We start from the raw sequence: 19,025 nt of genomic DNA on the forward strand, positions 1-19,025 counted from the left end.
GAAGGTATTGCAAAACAACTATGTATATGGAGAAACTGAATAAAGCTCAGGTAGGACTTGTGATCAGTAAAAGACCTGAGAGTTTCTTTACCTCTCGTGAGACAGACTCACTATGCTCAGACCATGCTCAGCTAATCAGTGAAAGACTGCCCTGGCACAGAGGCAGTCTGCAAAGACTGGGAGAGGGGGCTGTTTTTTCAGATATCTGATTTTCAACAAAAACTTGTAAGGCACACAGAGAGACAGGAAATCAGGGCCCATGCAAAATAACAAGGTAGAATGGCAGAACTTTTCCCTGAGGAAACTCAGATATTAGACATACTAGATGAAGGCTTTAAAACAGCTAGGTTAAGTATGCTCAAAGAGCTAAATGAAAAAATGGGCAAAGAACTAATTAAATCAGGCAAACAGTATATTTATAAAGTAGGAATATCAACAACAATAATAGATATTATAAAAAGAAGACAAATCTGGAGCTGAAAAATACAACAACTGAATTGAAAAAGTAGAGGCATTCAACAGTAGACTTGAGAAGGCATAAAAAAAAAAATCAGTGAACTTTAAGACAAGACAATTGAGATTATCCAGTCGAAGAGCAGAAAGAAAAGAATGAAGAGAAGCAAACGAAGCTTTGGGGACTTGTGGTATATTATCACACACAGCAATACACATTATGGGAGTCCAGAAGGAGAAGAGAGATTATTTGAAGAAATAATGACTGAAAACTTCCTAAATTTGGTGAAATATGTGAATCTACAGAAGAAACTCAATAAACTCCCAAGTAGGATAAACCCAAAGAGATTCACACCAAGACATCTTATGATGAAGCTATCAAAGACAAAGCAAAGTGAATCTTGAAAGTAGCAAGAGAGAAGCAACTTGTCATATCACAAGGGATCTTCAGTAAGATTAATAGCCAGTTTCTCAGAAGAAAACCTTGGAGGCTAGAAGGCAGTGGGATGATATATATTTAAAATGTTAAAAAAAAAAACACTGTCAACTGAAAATTCTATCTCTGGAAAAACTGTCTTTTGAAAAGAGAAATTAAGATAGTCCCAAACAAAAGCTAGAGGAATTTATTTCCACTACGCTGGCCATAAAGGGAACGCTGAAGGGAATTCTTCAAGTTAAAGTGAAAGGATGTCAGATAGTAATTCTAATAACAGTTACTGGTTAAAAAAAAAAATTTATATATATATATAGACAAATACTACAAAAGTATTATTATAATTTTGGTTTGTAACTTTTTATTTTCTACAGGATTTAAAAGAAAAATGCATAAGTAATATAAATCTAAGTTATCAGTACATAGTATATAAAGATACAGTTTGTGACATCAGTAACATAAAGTGAGGGAGGAATTATAAAGAGGTAGAGGTTTTCTATGTGACTGAAGTTAAATTGGAATGAATTTAAGACAGATTGTCATCATTTAAAAATGTTATATATAAGGTTTCCCTCGTGGCTCCCAGTGGTGAAGAATTTGCCTGCCAATGCAAGAGACACGGGTTCGATCCCTGATCTGGGAAGATCCCACATGCTGCAGAGCAGCTAAGCCCATGCACCACAACTATTGAGCCTGTGCTCTAGAAACTGGGAGCTGCAGCTACTGAAGCCTGAGTGCCCTAGGACCCGTGCTCTGTGACAAGAGAAGCCATTGCAACGAGAAGCATGCACACTGCAACTAAAGAGTAGCCCCTGCTCGCCGCAACTAGAGAAATGCCCACACAGCAATGAAGACCCCAAATAAATAACATTATTAAAAAATAAACTCTTCATCAAACCCTCTGGGTTTGAGACACATAGTTAAAGTCCCAACACCCATTTATAATTAAAAAACTCTCTGCAAACTAGGAATAGAGGGGAGCTCCTCAAATTGATAAAGAAGACCTGCAAAAAAACCTATAGCTATCATCCTACTTAATGGTGAGAAATTTGAAATTTTCTCACCAAAATTAAGTTGAGATAAAAATGCCCCTTCTCACTACATTTTTAACCATCATATTGGATGTCCTTCAGTTCAGTCGCTCAGTCATGTCCGACTCTGCAACCCCATGAATCGCAGCACACCAGGCCTCCCTGTCCATCACCAACTCCCAGAGTTCACTCAGACTCACGTCCATCGAGTCAGTGATACCAGCCAGCCATCTCATCCTCTGTCGTCCCCTTCTCCTCCTGCCCCCAATCCCTCCCAGCATCAGAGTCTTTCCCAATGAGTCAACTCTTCACATGAAATGGCCAAAGTACTGGAGTGTCAGCTTTAGCATCATTCCTTCCAAAGAAATCCCAGGGCTGATCTCCTTCAGAATGGACTGGTTGGATCTCCTTGCAGTCCAAGGGACCCTCAAGAGTCTTCTCCAACACCACAGTTCAAAAGCAACAATTCTTCGGCACTCAGCCTTCTTCACAGTCCAACTCTCACATCCATACATGACTACTGGAAAAACCATAGGCTTGACTAGACGGACCTTAGTCGGCAAAGTAATGTTTCTGCTTTTGAATATGCTATCTAGGTTGGTCATAACTTTTCTTCCAAGGAGTAAGCGTCCTTTAATTTCATGGCTGCAGTCACCATCTGCAGTGATTTTGGAGCCCCCCAAAATAAAGTCTGACACTGTTTCCACTGTTTCCCCATCTATTTCCCATGAAGTGATGGGACCAGATGCCATGATCTTAGTTTTCTGAATGTTGAGCTTTAAGCCAACTTTTTCACTCTCCTCTTTCACTTTCATCAAGAGGTTTTTTAGTTCCTCTTCACTTTCTGCCATAAGGGTGGTGTCATCTGCATATCTGAGGTTATTGATATTTCTCCCAGCAATCTTGATTCCAGCCTGTGTTTCTTCCAGTCCAGCATTTCTCATGATGTACTCTACATATAAGTTAAATAAGCAGGGTGACAATATACTGCCTTGACGTACTCCTTTTCCTATTTGGAACCAGTCTGTTGTTCCATGTCCAGTTCTAACTGTTGCTTCCTGACCTGCACACAGATATCTCAAGAGGCAGGTTACATGGTCTGATATTCCCATCTCTCTCAGAATTTTCCACAGTTTATTGTGATCCACACAGTCAAAGGCTTTGGCATAGTCAATAGAGCAGAAATAGATGTTTTTTCTGGAACTCTCTTGCTTTTTCGATGATCCAGCAGATGTTGGCAATTTGATCTCTGGTTCCTCTGTCTTTTCTAAAACCAGCTTGAACATCAGGGAGTTCACGGTTCACGTATTGCTGAAGCCTGGCTTGGAGAATTTTGAGCATTACTTTACTAGCATGTGAGATGAGTGCAGTTGTGCGGTAGTTTGAGCATTCTTTGGTACTAAAACAATAATAATAATTAAAGAATAAAGGTATACAGATTGGGAAAAAGAAATTAAATTGTATTTGTTCACAGATGACATATTTATGCCTAAAATTGAAAGAATAAATAATAAAAACTACTGAAACTATAAACAGTTACAGCAAGTTTTCAGGATCAGTTCAGTTCAGTTCAGTCACTCAGTTGTATCCGACTCTTTGCGACCCCATGAGTCGCAGCACGTCAGGCCTCCCTGTCCATCACCAACTCCCAGAGTTCACTCAGACTTACGTCCATCAAGTCCGTGATGCCATCCAGCCATCTTATCCTCTGTTGTCCCCTTCTCTTCCTGCCCCCAATCCCTCCCAGCATCAGAGTCCTTTCCAATGAGTCAACTCTTTGAATGAGGTGGCCAAAGTATTGAAGTTTCAGCTTCAGCATCATTCCCTCCAAAGAAATCCCAGGGCTGATCTCTTTCAGAATGGACTGGTTGGATCTCCTTACAGTCCAAGGGACTCTCAGCAGGTCCTCTCCAACACCACAGTTCAAAAGCATCAATTGTTCGGCACTCAGCTTTCTTCACAGTCCAACTCACATCCATACATGACCACTGGAAAAACCATAGCCTTGACTAGACACAAGGTTAATATACAAACGTCAATCATTTTCCTATATACTTGCAGTGAACAGTGGAATTTTAAATTAAAAACAATACCACCTGCATTAGCACCACCCATAATGAAATGCTTAGGTATAAATCTTTAAAAATATGTAAAAGATATGTACAGGGAAAACCACACAACAGTGATGAAAGAAATCAAAATAGAGCTAAATAGAGATTCCATATCTGTAAATAGGTTTCATATTGTCACGATCTCAGTTCTTCCTAACTTGATCTATAAGATTCAATGCAATCCCAATCAAAATCCCAGCAAGTTACTTTGTGGATACCAACAAACTGATTCTATAGTTTATATGGAGAGAAAAACAGAACCTCAAAGAGCCAACACAGTATTAAAGGAGAAGAACAAAGTTGGAGGACTGATACTCCCCAACATCAAGAAGGTACTTTAACTTCAATAAAGCTACACTGGTTAAGGCAGCATGGTACTGATGAAAGAATAGAAAGAGATCAGTGAAACAGAATAAAGAACTCAGAAATTGACCTGCATCAATATGGCCAGCTGATCTTTGACAGAACAGCAAAGGCAATACAATGGAGTAAAGATAGTCTTTTCAACAAATGGTGGTAGAACTACTGAACATCCACATGGGAAACTTTACAAAAAGCATGTAGACAAGGTAACCGTATACACTTCACAAGCATTAACTCAAAGTGGATCATGGGATGTATTAACAAACGTAGAATTCAAAACGATAAAACTCCTAGAAAATAATCTAGGAGGAAACTTCAGTGACCTTGGCTGACAGTGACTTTTTAGATACAACACCAAGGGCATGGTCCACGAAGTAAAGAATTGATAAATTGGACTTCTTTAACATTAAAAAAAACTGCTCTGAAAAGAAAATGTCAAGAGAATAAGACAAGGCACAGACTAAGAAAAAATACTTCCAAGAGACATAGTTATTGTATTGCTATCCAAAATATGCAAAGAACTCTTAAAATTCAACAATGAGAAAATAACTCTATTTTTTAAAGGAGCTAAAAAATCTTAACAATCATTCACCAAAGAAGATACACAGATGGCAGATAAGCATATGAAAAAATGATCCACACCATATGTCATCAGGGAAATGCCAATTAAAACAAGATTCTACCACTTATCTATTAGAACGGCTAAAATCCAGAACACAGAGAACACCAAATGTTGGCAAGGATGTGAAATAACAGGAACTCGTATTCATTGCTGATGGGAATGTAAAATGGCACAGCTACTTTGGAAGACAGCTTGGCAATTTCTTACAAAACTACATGTACTCTTACTGTATAATCCAGCAATTTTGATCCTTGGTATTTTTCCAAAGGAAATTTTATGTCTCCACAAAAACCTGCACATAGATGATTTAGCAGCCCTATTTATAACTGCCCAAACTGGGAAGCAGTTAGATACCCTTCCATGCTCAGTCGCTTCAGTCGTGTCTGACTCTTTGTGACCCCATGGATTATAACCCACCATGCTCCTCCGTCCGTGGGATTCTCCAGGCACAAATACTGGGGTGGGTTGCCACTTCCTTCTCCAGGAGATGTTCCCGACCCAGGGATCAAACCCATATCTCTTCATGTCTCCTGCTTTGGCCGGCAGGTTCTTTACCACTAGCACCACCTGGAAAGCATCCTTCAGTAGGTGAATGGATAAATAAACTGTGGTGTGTTCAGGCAATGGAATATTATTCAGTGTTAAAAATAAGTAAGCCTGGATGGGAGGGGAGTTTAGGGAAGAACAGATGCATGTATGTGTATGGCTGAGTCCCTTTGCTGTTCACCTGAAGCTATCACAACATTGTTAATTGGCCATACCACAATACAAAATTAAAAGATTAAAAAAAAAATAAGTGAGTTATCAAGCCATGAAAAGACACAAAAGAACCTTAAATGCATACTATCAAGTGAATGAAGTTAATGGAAAAGACTGTATACTGTGTGACTCCAATTATATGACATTATGGGAATGGCAACCTAAGACAGTAAAAAGATCAGTAGTTGTCAGGGATTGAGGGTTGCAGAGAGGAGAGCAGATGGAGCACAGAGGATTTGGGGGGCAGTGAAAACGTTCTGTATGATAGTATAATGATGGATACATGTTATTATACATTTCTTCAAACTCATAGAAAATTCAGCGCCAAGAGTGAACCCTAAGGTAAACTACGGGGAAAAAATAAACACAAAGAAAAGCATTAAAATAGGAAATGAGGAAAACATAGGCAGAACATCTTCAACATAAATTGCAGCAACGTGTTTTTGGATCTGTCTCTTAGGGTTATGGAAATAAAAGGGAAAATAAACAAATAGACCTAACTAAACTTAAGATACTTTGCACAGCAAAGGAAACCATAAACAAAATGAAAAGACAACCCATAGAATGGGAGAAAATATTTGCAAGCAATGTGACTGACAAGGGTTTAATTCTCAAAGTATACAAACAGGTTATATAATCCAAATGTAAAAAAAAAAAAAATCAAAAAGTAGTCAGGAGACCTAAATAGACATTTATCCAAGATAGATAGCCAATAGGTACATGAAAAGATGCTCAGCATTGCTAATTATAAGAGAAAAATGCAAATCAAAACTAAAATGAGGTATCACCTCACACTGGTCAGATCTGACCATCATCAAAAAGTCTACAAACAATAAATGCTGGGGAGGATATGGAGAAAAAGGAACCCTCATACACTGATGGTGGGAATGTAAATTAAGGCAGCAGCTATGGAGAGCAGTATCCATATGATACACAATCCCACTCCCGGGCAGTTTTCTAGGGAAAACGAATTCAAAAAGATACATGCACCTCAGTGTTCATAGCAACTCTGTTTACAATAGCCCAGGCGTGGTAGCAACCTAAATGTCCATTGACAGGTGAATGGATAAAGAAGATGTGTCATAATAATATATACACTTGTACACAAAATGGGATATTACTCAGCCATAAAAAGGAATGAAATAATGCCATTTGCAGAAACATGGATGGACTTAGAAATTATCATCCTAAGTGAAGTAAGTCAGAGAGAGAAAGACTAATACCATTTATATGTGAAGTCTTAAAAAAAACAATTCAAATGAACTTATTTACAAAGCAGAAATAGACTCACAGACATAGCAAACTTATGGTTACCAAAGGGAAAAGGCAGGGGAAGGGATAAATTAGGATTAACATATACACACTATTATATATAAAATAGATAGCCAACAAGGGCTTACTGTATAGCACAGGAAACTATATTCAATATCTGTTAATATCCCACAATGAAAAAGAATCTGAAGAAGACTAGATTTACACACACACACACACACACACACACACACACACACACACACACATGTATGTATAACTGAATTACTTTGCTATACACCTGAAACTATCACATTGTAAATCAACTACAATTTAAAAAGAAAGGAAGGAAGGAAGTAGGAAAAAAAAAAAAGCAAAAGGATAACTGGAGGAATGTAAGTTAAAGGATCTCATTCAATGCTTCAACAGAATAATCAATCAAGACATAATATATTCCTAAAAAAATAAGAAATGAGGGTCAAAAGAAGATGAAATGAAGATGGCTTCACTGGTGAATTCTACCTGGCTAAATTTTTTTTGTGTGTGGGGGATTCTTGCCAATAAAAATAATTTCTCAACTAAAATCAGAACATTAGCACCATTCTGGCTGTCCGGTCTCAATCCTGTGCAAGAAATACTGTTTCAACCAGTGAGGTGATCCCCTTGTCAGGTATCTTAATTTGTTCATGCTGGTATCACAAAGTGTCATAGACTGGGTGGCTTATAAATGATAGAAGTTTATTTCTTACAGTTATGGAAGTTGGTGCAGCAGATTTGGTGTCTAATGAGGGTGGCTTCTTGGTTCTTAAATGACTGTCCTTTCTCTGTCCTTGGACTTCCCTGGTGGTTCAGAGGTTAAAGCGTCTGTCTGCAATGCGGGAGACCTGGGTTAGATCCCTGGGTCGGGAAGATCCCCTGGAGAAGGAAATGGCAACCCACTCCAGTACTCTTGCCTGGAGAAGCCCATGGACGGAGGAGCCTGGTGGGCTACAGTCCTTGGGGTCGCAAAGAGTCGGACACGACTGAGTGACTTCACTTTCACTTTCTCTGTCTTTACATGGTATAAGGGGTCAGGCAGCTCTCTGGGGAACCTTTTGTAAGGATACTAATCTTATTTATGAAGGCACCACATCACACCCCAAACATCATCATACTGGGGATTACGTTTCAACTTGTGAATTTTAGGGGCAAACAAACATTCAGTTTATAGTACCAGGCTATTCTCTGGAACCAGGATCCAGTCATGAGGTCCCAGGACAACAAGTTGGCATGAGTCCCAGGGCTCCTTGGGTAGAGGCCATTGAGAACTCCAAAGGGAGGAAAGTTGGACCTGAAACCTTACAGTGTTGTCCAGGCTTGGGTAACCTTCCAGAATGACACTGCTGGCCCTGGCTGGTCCCAGGCACTGGAAGGGCTCAGAAAATTTCATGGAAGACATTCCGGAGCATGAAGAGTGCTCTGCACCCCGGAGGTTCAGAGTCCACGGCAGGAACCAGCCCCAGGCCTCTCCTCTTCGTGTTCTGATTAGGAGCCCCCACCTGATTTCCTGTCGTTAGAAAACAACCACTGTAAACTTCCTGGTGGCCTCCCTGGTGACTCAAACAGTAAAGAATCTGCCTGCAATGTGAGAGACCTGGGTTCCATCCCTGGGTTGAGAAGATTCTTCCTGGAGGAAGGCATGGCAACCCACTCCAGTATTCTTGCCTGAAGAATCCCCATGGGCAGAGGTTGGGGTCCATGGGGTTGCAAAGAGTTGAACACAACTGAGAGACTCAGCACACAGCACAAACAGTTATTTTCGATGTCCAAAGCAGACCCAGAGTTATTTTTGATGTCTCAGCTCTGGGTGCTACAACAAAACTATCCTAGACTGGGTGGCTTATAAACAACCGAAATTTATTTCTCACAGTTCTGGAGGCTGGGAAGTCCAGGATCAAGGTGCCAGTGTGGTCAGGCTCTAGTCTTGTTGAAAAGAGGGTCCTTTTCTGGTTGCAGACTACTGACTTTTCATGACATGGTAGAGAGCAGAGAAGAGAAGCAAGCTGTCTTGGGAGTCTTATAAAGGCATTAATTTTATTCACGAGTGCTCGAACCTTTTGATCTCATCTGATCCTAATTACCCTTCAAAGGCCCCACTTTCTAATACCTTCAGCACAGTAGGGCAGGGTTTCAGCGTACGAATTTTGGAGGGACACAAATGTTCAATCCATACATTTATTTACATATGATCAAAAGTTTATGGAGACTGAGGTGGTGTCTACAACCTATAGCTGAGCCTCCTCGGGATATTGGTCCAGCAATGGATAGGAGTATTCGGACCCTTTATATCCTTTCCCAGTGTCTTGATTTCTACCTGTGATAAACTTTACATTCAGCTGTCTCTAGGCCATATAGCAAAGCCGTAATCCCAACAGACCTTAAAGGAACAGAGCTAATGGATTATGTATATAGTTATACTAAAGCTGATGTTTTTGTATATAAGAATTTTACCTCATTGAAAATATGTGGCTATGTGATATCTGATAGAAAATGGATAGAAAATAGAAAATCTTGACCCACCTTGCTTAAGATCAATGGCCAAAATTTGTGAATCTGATTCATCCTTGCAGGAAGGAAAAATTACTAAAATGGCATATTGCATCAAGACAACATTGTAAAGCAATGTCGCTTTAGGACTAAAAAAAAAGAAAAAAGTGGTATATTGCTACATGTCTTTATACTCCCAATAATTTCCCCAAAGGATTCCTCAATAAGATAATTAAGATAAAGTTGAAATCATTTAAAAAATTAAAATATATGTAATATATAAAGCTAAAACTTGGTTCACTGAGATCAGAATTATGGATAGGCTCTCCTCAGGGCCTTATTTAAGAAAAGAAGAGAGAAATAAGTTATATATATATATGGAATTAAAATGGATATAATATAAACAGATAAAAATGAGAGTCAAACAATTAGAAGAGGGTCATATAAAACTATGGTAAAATATTGAAAAATTTTAGAGGAGTAGAAATTATCACCTTAGTTTAAAATATGTTAAAAAAAAAAAACATACTTTGTATCCTTACCATGCTATTCAGTGAGATACAGGATAAAGCAAAAGAAAGAATTTTGCTGGGTTTGCCTCACAATACAGAATCTGCTATCTCTTCTGTTCAGGTCCTATTGTAAATGGCTGTCTGTTTTACAGGAAAGAATTTCTGCTTGGAAATTGAATGGCTCCTGAGAAAATGACCATCTGTATTGTTTCGGACACTAACTACCCGGAGCTGGTTCTAGATGTGGGAAAAGTCACTTTGGGGGAGAAGAATAGAAAAAAAATGAGAGATTCTCAACTGAGAAAAAAGCAGAATGAAAGCCTCTCAAAATGTGTGATTACTTTGCTGAATTCTGGAGGGGGAATGAGCAAGATTGAAATTGAGAATGAAGATTATAGTTATGAAAAAGATGGAATAGGGTTAGATTTGGAACATTCTTTAGCCGATATGGTTCCAATTGTTCACAAATACTTTGACTTTATGAAACAAGGTAAATATTTTCTGATTTTTGTCAAATCGTGGAGCTCCAAAATCCCTGGGATGAAGATTGCCACCTTGAGTTCCAATTTGTATAAAAGAGATATAACCTCTGTAAATGTCATGAATGCTATCGTGGCACTGGAATTCCTCAAAGACAGGATAGAAACTAGAGAGAGATTTTCTTTAACGTTAAAGTCACCTTCAAAGAGGTGCCGAGAAGAAAGAGAAGAAAGTAGCACAAAAGCCTTGGCTTCTGACTTTTTTAATAGGATGCAACTCAGGTACAGAGAAAAACTCACCTTTACCGAATCCACATATGTGGAGATTAAAGACTTCTCAACACAAAAGCTGTTGCAACGGATTAAAGAGATTCTCCCTCAAAATGTTTCAGCATTTGCAAATACTCGTGGGGGATATTTGTTTATTGGTTTAAGTGAAGAAAAACAAGAAGTAATTGGCTTTAAAGCAGAGAAGAGTGACCTTGACAAGTTAGAAAGAGAAATAGAAAAATGCATCAGCAAGTTGCCTGTCTATCACTTCTGTATGGAGAAGAAGAAGATAAATTATTTATGCAAATTCCTTGAGGTATACGATGAAGAAAGTCTCTGTGGATATGTCTGTGTACTCAAAATAGAGCCATTCTGTTGTGCAGTGTTTGCCAAACAGCCGGACTCCTGGCATGTGAAAGACAATCAGGTGACGCAGCTGTCCGTGGAGGAGTGGGTGCAATTAATGATGGATCCTGAACCAGGTGAGGAAGGGGGATTGGAAATAATGGTGCATTTGGCTGCGGCAGCAAGATTTTTTGTTCTCTGAGATTGGGGGCAAGATCAATAGTCCTCAGATTTCAACACCTAATTTACTAATCTTTGGTAGATACAAGCAATAGTTTGCTATCTCTACCTGTTTAGAAGGTAGTTACTCCATCCACAAAAGTACATTATCTCCTCTCCATAGCACTACCTAGTGTAATTTTTCTTCCCTATCACGTCTACTCACTTTCAAGGAAAGCCTATGAATTCCTCTCCCTGTTCCTGTGGAGCTCAGTTTCGGTAACTGACCATTTCTTTCTCTCAGGAACACTTGCCTCTTTTATCTACTTGCTCTTCATCTTTCTTTGCACTTTCCTTTAAAACCTCTTCCCTCTTCCTCTCCTGTTTCTTCCATTTGTGGACCAACATGTAACCCTAAATTGGACTGATAAGAAAAGGATAATGTTGGTGTTTTATCTGATTTTTGGAAAAGAAAAAAGCCTCCAGTGAAATTGGACCAGCACTAGCAACTTAAAAATCTCTGAAATTGCAAGCCTCATTCTTAGAATCTCTCCTTCACTAGCCATCATATCTTCTAATTTTAATTGCTTTTGAAATGAGCCCCGTTATATGATAATGTATTCGATTACTATTCATGCACTTTCTTATTAATATTCAACATAGTATGTTTCAGCAGCCTCAAGGAATAAATTTATAACTTTTGTCTGACCTGGGAATTTATCCACAATATTTAACAATATTTCTATTGGGAAAATGGGGTCATTTCTAAGCAGACTTTAGATATACAAAGCATTTAGTTGACATACTAAGCATTTAGTTGTGACAAATGAAGAAAGTGGTTTTTGTTTTTTAAGATTTTTCCAGGTTGTTTGAAGAGATGAACCTTCAACGAAGTATGTTATCACCAATTCCCCATGATTGGTCTGCTGATAAAGGTAAGAATTTAGAAAGTCAGCAGCAGAGATATCACTTTAGAGGTAATTTAATTAGGGTTTCTTTGGACTTGTATGTCTTTTCAAATCTCCTTTTCTTCAAATCAGCTCTTTCTTGAAACTTATCGTCAAAGTATATTTTGGCATTCAGGGAATGCTTTGGTGTTTTTAGCATGGACTATATTAAAATGTAATATTTCAGATTTTGATTAGACTTTTTCTTGATGTAATAGGAACTCCTTTCATTGGAAGTAAGAGAAACCCAAGTCAACTTAGTTTAAACAAAAAAGAAATCCATCATGTCAGTAGGAAGTCTATATTGAGACCCAGCTTCATACATGGCTATATTCCATTATTGAAGAAAGACCAAGAATACTCAGAATCTCTGATTTACCTGTTTCTGTTGTTATTGTTTATGGGCAACATGTTTGTTGTTTTCTGCTGTATACACAGTGTTACCGTGAATATTTTTGTTCAGTCTTCTGTCGCATATTTGTGAAAGTTATTCTCGGGTGCACACCCAGGAGTAGAATTGCTAGGTCAGGAAGTAGATGAATATCCAAGCAGTGAGATTATGCCGGATTGTTTTCCAAAGTAGATGAGTCACTTTACTCCCACCAGCATGTTAGAAATGGCACGTCTTCTCCAGTTGTCAGCTTCTCTTCATCTTTCTTTTCATCCTCCTTTTTCCCACTCAAATAAGTGTAAAACAATATCTGTTCACATCTGCATTTCCCTGGCTGTTAATTTGGTTGAGCATCTCTTCGTGTGCTTACTGTCTGTATGTATTTTATTGCCTATGAAATGCTTATTTATTCTGTCGGTTGCCCATTTTGCTGTAGGCTTTTGTCTTTTTCCTATTGATATGTAGGAGATTCTAGAATCCAGATCCTCTTCTGATCATAGGTATTACAGGTTACAGAAATCTTCTCCAAGTTTGTAGCTTTTGTTTTCTCTTTGCTTAAGGCTGCTGCTGCTGCTAAGTTGCTTCAGTCATGTCTGACTCCTTGAGGCATATGATGATTATCAGCAGCTTGATACTTTCGCTGATTATGACTTAATTTAAAATTAAGTTACCAATATTTAAAGTTACCAAGTTACCAATATTTAAATTTTCTGTTTCACTGCTCTTTCTGCCTTGTGTATGAGATCCTCTCTAACCAGTAAAACCGTATTTCCTTTCATTTTCTTCTAAAAGTTTTAGGGTTTTGCACTTTATGTTTAACATTTAAAGCCTCAGTCTATCTCAGTAGTGATGTAAAGGTGGTATTTCATTTTATTCCGTGTGGATAACTGCATTGTTGGTTTTCATTCACTAAGTCATGTCTAACTCTTTGTGACCTCCCTGGACTATAGCCCACCAGGCTGCTCTGTCCATGGGATTTCCTAGGCAAGAATACTGGAGTGGGTTGCCATTTCCTTTTCCAGGGGGATCTTCCCAACCTAGGGATCAAACCAATGTTCTCCTGGCTTGGTAGGCAGGTTCTTTAGCACTGAGGCCCCAGGGAAGCCCAGTAACCACATTACCCAGCTCCAGTTACTGAACTGTCCCCATTTTCACCCGCCAATTTGCCATGCCATCTCCAGCAGTATTACTTGGTATATGTATAGCTATGTTTCTAGAATCCCTATTATGTTCATTTGGTCAATTTGTCTGTCCTTATATACACTCTACTGTCTTAATATTGTAATATTGTTCTAAGTACTTAGCAGGGCAGGCCTCCTTACTATTACTCTTTTTCTTTGAGAGTGTCTTGGCAATTTAAATCATTTAATCTATGAAACAAATTTTAGAACACAAAAAGCCCTTTAAAGATTTTGATCGCAGTTACACTGAATATATAGATTTCAGAAGTGGCATAGTGACATTATTTATATCAATTGGTCTTTGTACAATTGAACATAGGTTTTTAAAATGTTTTCTTGTTGTAATTGATGTTATCTTTTTGTTTGGCTGCACTGCTTAGCTTGCGGGTTCTTAGTTCTCTGACCCAGAACTGAATTTGTGCCCTCAGGAATGAATGGAGGTACAAAGTCCTAACCACTGTACCACCAGGGAATTCTCAATGTTTTACTTTAAAAGTTATATTTTTTTCTAATTTGTCACTAGTGTGTAGAAATGCAACTGATTTTATATATTGATTTCACACCACCTTGTTAAAATTTATTTTAAATAATTTGTTCATAACATTGCTTTCCTGACCTAAGAAAATATCATTAAGGTCATTATTTTGAATTCCCTATTGGGTAAATCACTTGGCTCCACTTCATTAGGAAAAGGTTTCTGGAGATGAGTTTTGTTCTTTAATTTTGAGCATAATCAACCCCGTTTCTTCTTTTTTCTTAACTGTATTGGTTTCTGCACATTATACAAAGCAACCATTTTCACAGACTGACCTCAAATAGGAGATGAACTCACTAAGTCGTTCAGCCAGACATTCTGGGTGCCTCTCAAAGCTCTGTGCTCATTTAAGCCGCTAACGCTTGGTTCCTAGTGTTCCCCGGAACACTAGAGTAAGCCGAGTCCCGCCAGTGCCCTGATTAAGGGAAGGGAGGAGCCAGTGCCTCAAGGTGTAGCCAGAAAAGTTGAGGCCCTAGATGTGTGTCCCAGTTCCTCCTCTCCTTAGGGAGAAGTTGATAGAGGGCTTTTATCCCCCGACTGCTCTTTTATTTTTCTTTCATTTTTCTTTGTTTATTTATGGCTGTGCTGGGTCTCCCTTGCTACACATTTGCTTTCTCTAGCTGCTGCGAGCAGGGGCTGCTCTCTAGCTGCAGTGTAGGGGCTGTTTGTTGCAGTGGCTTCTCTGGTTGTGGAGCACAGGCTCAGTTGCAGCAGGGGCTCCAGCGTGCGGCTGGGCTCAGTGGTTGTGGCGCACGGGCTTAGTTGCCCGGTGGTACGTGGCATCTTCCTAGACACAGTAGGGGAAAGAGAGGGTGGGACAAATTGAGAGACTAGCGCTGAAACATGTATATTACCGTACGTGCAACAGACAGCAAGTGGGAAGTTGCTGTATAACCCAGGGACCTCAACTCAGTGCTCTGTGGCAACCCAGGGGGGTGGGATGGGGTGGAGCTGGCAGGGAGGTTCAGGAGGGAGGGGACATGTATATACTTATGGCTGACTCATGTTGTTGTATGGCAGAAACCAACACAACATTGTAAAGCAATTATCCTCCAAATAAAATTAAAAAAAAAAAAAAACTGTAGAGGCTTTGGAAGATGCTACATTCCTCCAAAGGGGATTATATTTCTTTCTGCAGGTAGATAGAGTACCAGTGATAACCTTGATTTTTTGTTTTAAAATCTGTTTTATGCTTTTCTAGAAAGAATATCTTTAAATTTTGCCCTTACCATTATTAGGTCATGGCTCTTCTTGAGTCTCAACTCAAAGTCTGAGGTGTTTACCACAGGCTTTCCGGGACTTGAATTCCGGTCTAAGTCACCCCACCACCATGAGGGTGATAAAACTCAGGTTCAGCTCCTTTTATCCTCCCAGTTGACATTTTCTTCTGGGTTTTCTGCATCTCACCCTGTATCTACCAAGTGAGTTGAAGGGAATGTGTATGTGGAGTTTGGCTGCTTTTCTGCAGTTTCATCTTAGATTTTCCCTCTCGAATTATAGTTCCTCTGGTAGCCCCGAATGCCAGTCTCTTTATCCTCAGCCTAGTAAAACTGGAGATTTGTGCTTGGCCTGTATTTACCCATGACATGATATGGAAAATACCCTCGGGCAGAAAGCTGGGATGAATGTGGTGCTTCTTCCTATGCTTCCATCAAATATTGTGGCCCTTTAAGTCCTGCTTGTGTTGGTTGCTCTCTAGTTCTTTAAATTTCTGTTTTTATATTTTATACAACTTTTATAGTTGTGTTTGGTGGGAGGGGTTGGTCTGGGGCAAGCTACTTTGTCATGGTTGGAATTGGAAGCTTCCAGTGTTGAAAAATTTATTATAATTATTTTCATACCTAGTGCCATCAGAAAAGGTGACATATATTCCAGAAATCCTCTGCAAGAGACTGTTCTCACAACGTGAAGGACTTGCGCAGTTGATACGTAAAGAGATGGGCTCTGTTCGTCAAGGTACATTGATCTTTTCTAAGAGCTGGTCTTTGGATCTGGACTTGCAAGAGAACCAGAGCGTCATCTGTGATGCACTTCTAATTTCCCAGGACCGGCCACCAGTCTTATACACCTTCCTCCGGGAACTGAATGAGGAACTAAAAGGTTATTCTATACAAACTGCCTTAACTTTAAAGAAGAAACTGGTAAAAATTGGTGGCTACACTGGGAAACTGTGTGTCATGACAAAGATCTACTGGAGTGAAGAATCTTCTACATTAACTGAAGGCAGTGCCAGACTTCTTCATGATTCAAGCTTATCTGCAATTTACCCTAAGTCCTACACCCTCATAACCAGTCAAACAATGAACGACTTAAAGAAGGCCCTTTTTATAGTCTTGAAGAGACTTGGAACTTTGAGTGATAAATTTGATTCTGAGATTTTTCAACACCTCTTGAGCAATCAGCATGGATTACTTTCTGAGGAATGACAAAAGGTTGTTTAAATATCGTCCAGTTCAGTTCAGTCGCTCAGTCATTTCCAACTCTTTGCAGCCCCACAGATTGCAGCATGCTGGCTTCCCTGTCCTTTACCATCTCTCGGAGTTTGCTCAAACTCATGTCTGTCGACTTGGTGATGCCATTCAATCATCTCATCCTCTGTCGTCCCCTTCTCGTCCTGCCTTCAATCTTTCCCAGCAACAGGTTCTTTTCTCATGAGTCAGCTCTTTGCATCAGGCAGCCAAAGTATTTAGCTTCAGCACCAATCCTTCCAAAGAATATTCAGGACTGATCTCCTTTAGGATGGACTGGTTGAATCTCCTTGCAGTCCAAGGGACTCAAGAGTCTTCTCCAACACCGCAGTTCGAAAGCATCAATTCTTCAGTGCTCAGCTTTCTTTATGGTCCAATTCTCATATCCATACATGACTACTGGAAAAACCATAGCTTTGACTAGATGGACCTTTGTCGGCAAAGCTTTTTAATACGCTGTCTTGGTTTGTTATAGCTTTTCTTCCAAGGAGCAAGCATCTTTTAATCTCATGGCTGCAGTCACCATCTGCAGTGATTTTGGAGCCCAAGAAAATTTTGTGCAAGGCTCATCTGAATCATGAAAAGTAGACCAGGCTACAAAGATGTTTTTCATTATGTCGTCAATGTTGTTCTCAAATAATGTGAAAATATGCCTCTGAAAAACTTTGCTAGGAAAACAGCTTGATAGGATCTTGGAAAGTCTAAAATAATTTTCAATTTATTTCTTTCTAAATGGTTTTCATAGATGTTACTCAAGACTTTTTGTTGTTGTTTAGTCTCTAAATTGTGCCTGATACTTTTGCAACCCCATGAACTGTAGCCCACCAGGCTCCTCTGTCTGTGGGATTTCCCAGGCAAGAATACTGGAGTGGGTTGCCATTTCCTTCTCTAGGGGATCTTCCCAATCCAGGGATGAAACCTGCATCTCCTGCTTGGCAGGCAGATTCTTTACCACTGAGACCTCTGGGAAGCCCCTTTAAAAGTTATTAGGAAAATTAATTTGTTAATTACTCTATGCACAGAGTAGTTTGTTTACTCTGTGCATAGTTCATGGATAAGTTTTCTTCCACTTTTAAGATACGAAACATTTCAATACTTTTATTTTAACAACAATGGAAATTTCCAAGACGTACTCAGAAAACCTTTATAACTTAGAAAAGATTATAATTGATGACGTTTACAGTCTTTATAAGGAAATGAAGAACCCAAAACTTGTTCCCCCTCCCCACAAAATTCTCTGAATCTTCTTGGACTACTTTCACACTGTTCACTTGGAGAAGTTATGACTTTTCTAATTGCCCAGCTGGCATCCTTAAGAACTCAGCAGAATAGTCACTTTAACATGTGGAATTGAAGATGATATGGAGAATCTTCCAGACAAACAAAAGGTAAAGAAGTTCATCACCACTAGACTGGTGGTACAAGAAATGTGACAGGGACTTAAGCTGAAATGAAAGGGTGCTAATTAGTACAAATGGTCTCTGTCTTAAAATGGTTCGACTTAGGATTTCCTGACTTTATGGTGGTATGGAAGTAATTCGCACTCAATAGAAACTATACTTCGAATTTTGAATTTTGATCTTTTCTTGAGCTAGCCGTATGCGATATTGTTTTCATATGATGCCAGGCACTGGCAGTGAGCCACAGCTCCCAGTCAGCCGTGTGATCACGAGGGTAAACAACCAATGCTCTATAGTGTGCTGTGTTGCTCCCTGCTTCTGATGTGAAGAAGAGGAAAGCAATTATTCTTGAGATGAAACTCAATTTCCCTGCATGAATGTGGCAAGTCAGTAATGGCCATCACGTGTGAGTTAGGACTTTCGCAATTGATGATCTCGACCGTCTTAAATGATAAGTGAATCGGTGATGCAGTGAAATTGTCAGCATTTGTTAAATCCACTGTCTTCGCGAAGAGATTACCTGGGCTAATCGATGATATGGAAAATTTCTCAACACTAGAGTGGAAGACCAGATACAGAAGTGCACACCACGTAGTCTACTGAGGCAAGTTTTTTCTATACACTTAAAGAGTGTACTGACGATCTTACACATACGCGAATGTTTATAGTGAGTAAATGTCCAATGTTTCAAGCGGCGTTGTTATTTTCATAATGTGAAGATTGGTGGTGAGGCAGCAGGTTGCTGATACCAGAGTGTTTAAGGAAGTGCCAAAGTGTTTAAGGAAGAGC

The 19,025-nt window shown here is 39.3% G+C and overlaps 1 protein-coding gene across 1 annotated transcript; it reads left to right on the forward strand.

Annotated features, from left to right (window-relative positions):
* Positions 1-10,508: 10,508 nt before the first annotated feature.
* Positions 10,509-16,794, forward strand: LOC138083580 (schlafen family member 12-like). Its single transcript, XM_068977419.1, has 3 exons — positions 10,509-10,551; positions 11,194-11,292; positions 16,214-16,794. Exons 1-3 carry the CDS (start codon positions 10,509-10,511, stop codon positions 16,792-16,794), a joined length of 723 nt encoding a protein of 240 aa, XP_068833520.1.
* The last annotated feature ends 2,231 nt before the right edge of the window (positions 16,795-19,025 follow it).

Source organism: Capricornis sumatraensis, chromosome 8, assembly GCF_032405125.1.
Source record: "Capricornis sumatraensis isolate serow.1 chromosome 8, serow.2, whole genome shotgun sequence".
Lineage (NCBI taxonomy): Eukaryota > Metazoa > Chordata > Mammalia > Artiodactyla > Bovidae > Capricornis > Capricornis sumatraensis.

What these genes read in the sequence shown, in the direction of transcription:
- LOC138083580 (XM_068977419.1), top strand. Translation starts at nt 10,509, where the DNA reads ATGGTTCCAATTGTTCACAAATACTTTGACTTTATGAAACAAG. An exon ending in CTTTGACTTTATGAAACAAG is followed by an intron (nt 10,552 to 11,193) that starts GTAAATATTTTC and finishes TCTGTTGTGCAG; the next exon opens with TGTTTGCCAAACAGCCGGAC. An exon ending in AATGATGGATCCTGAACCAG is followed by an intron (nt 11,293 to 16,213) that starts GTGAGGAAGGGG and finishes TTTCATACCTAG; the next exon opens with TGCCATCAGAAAAGGTGACA.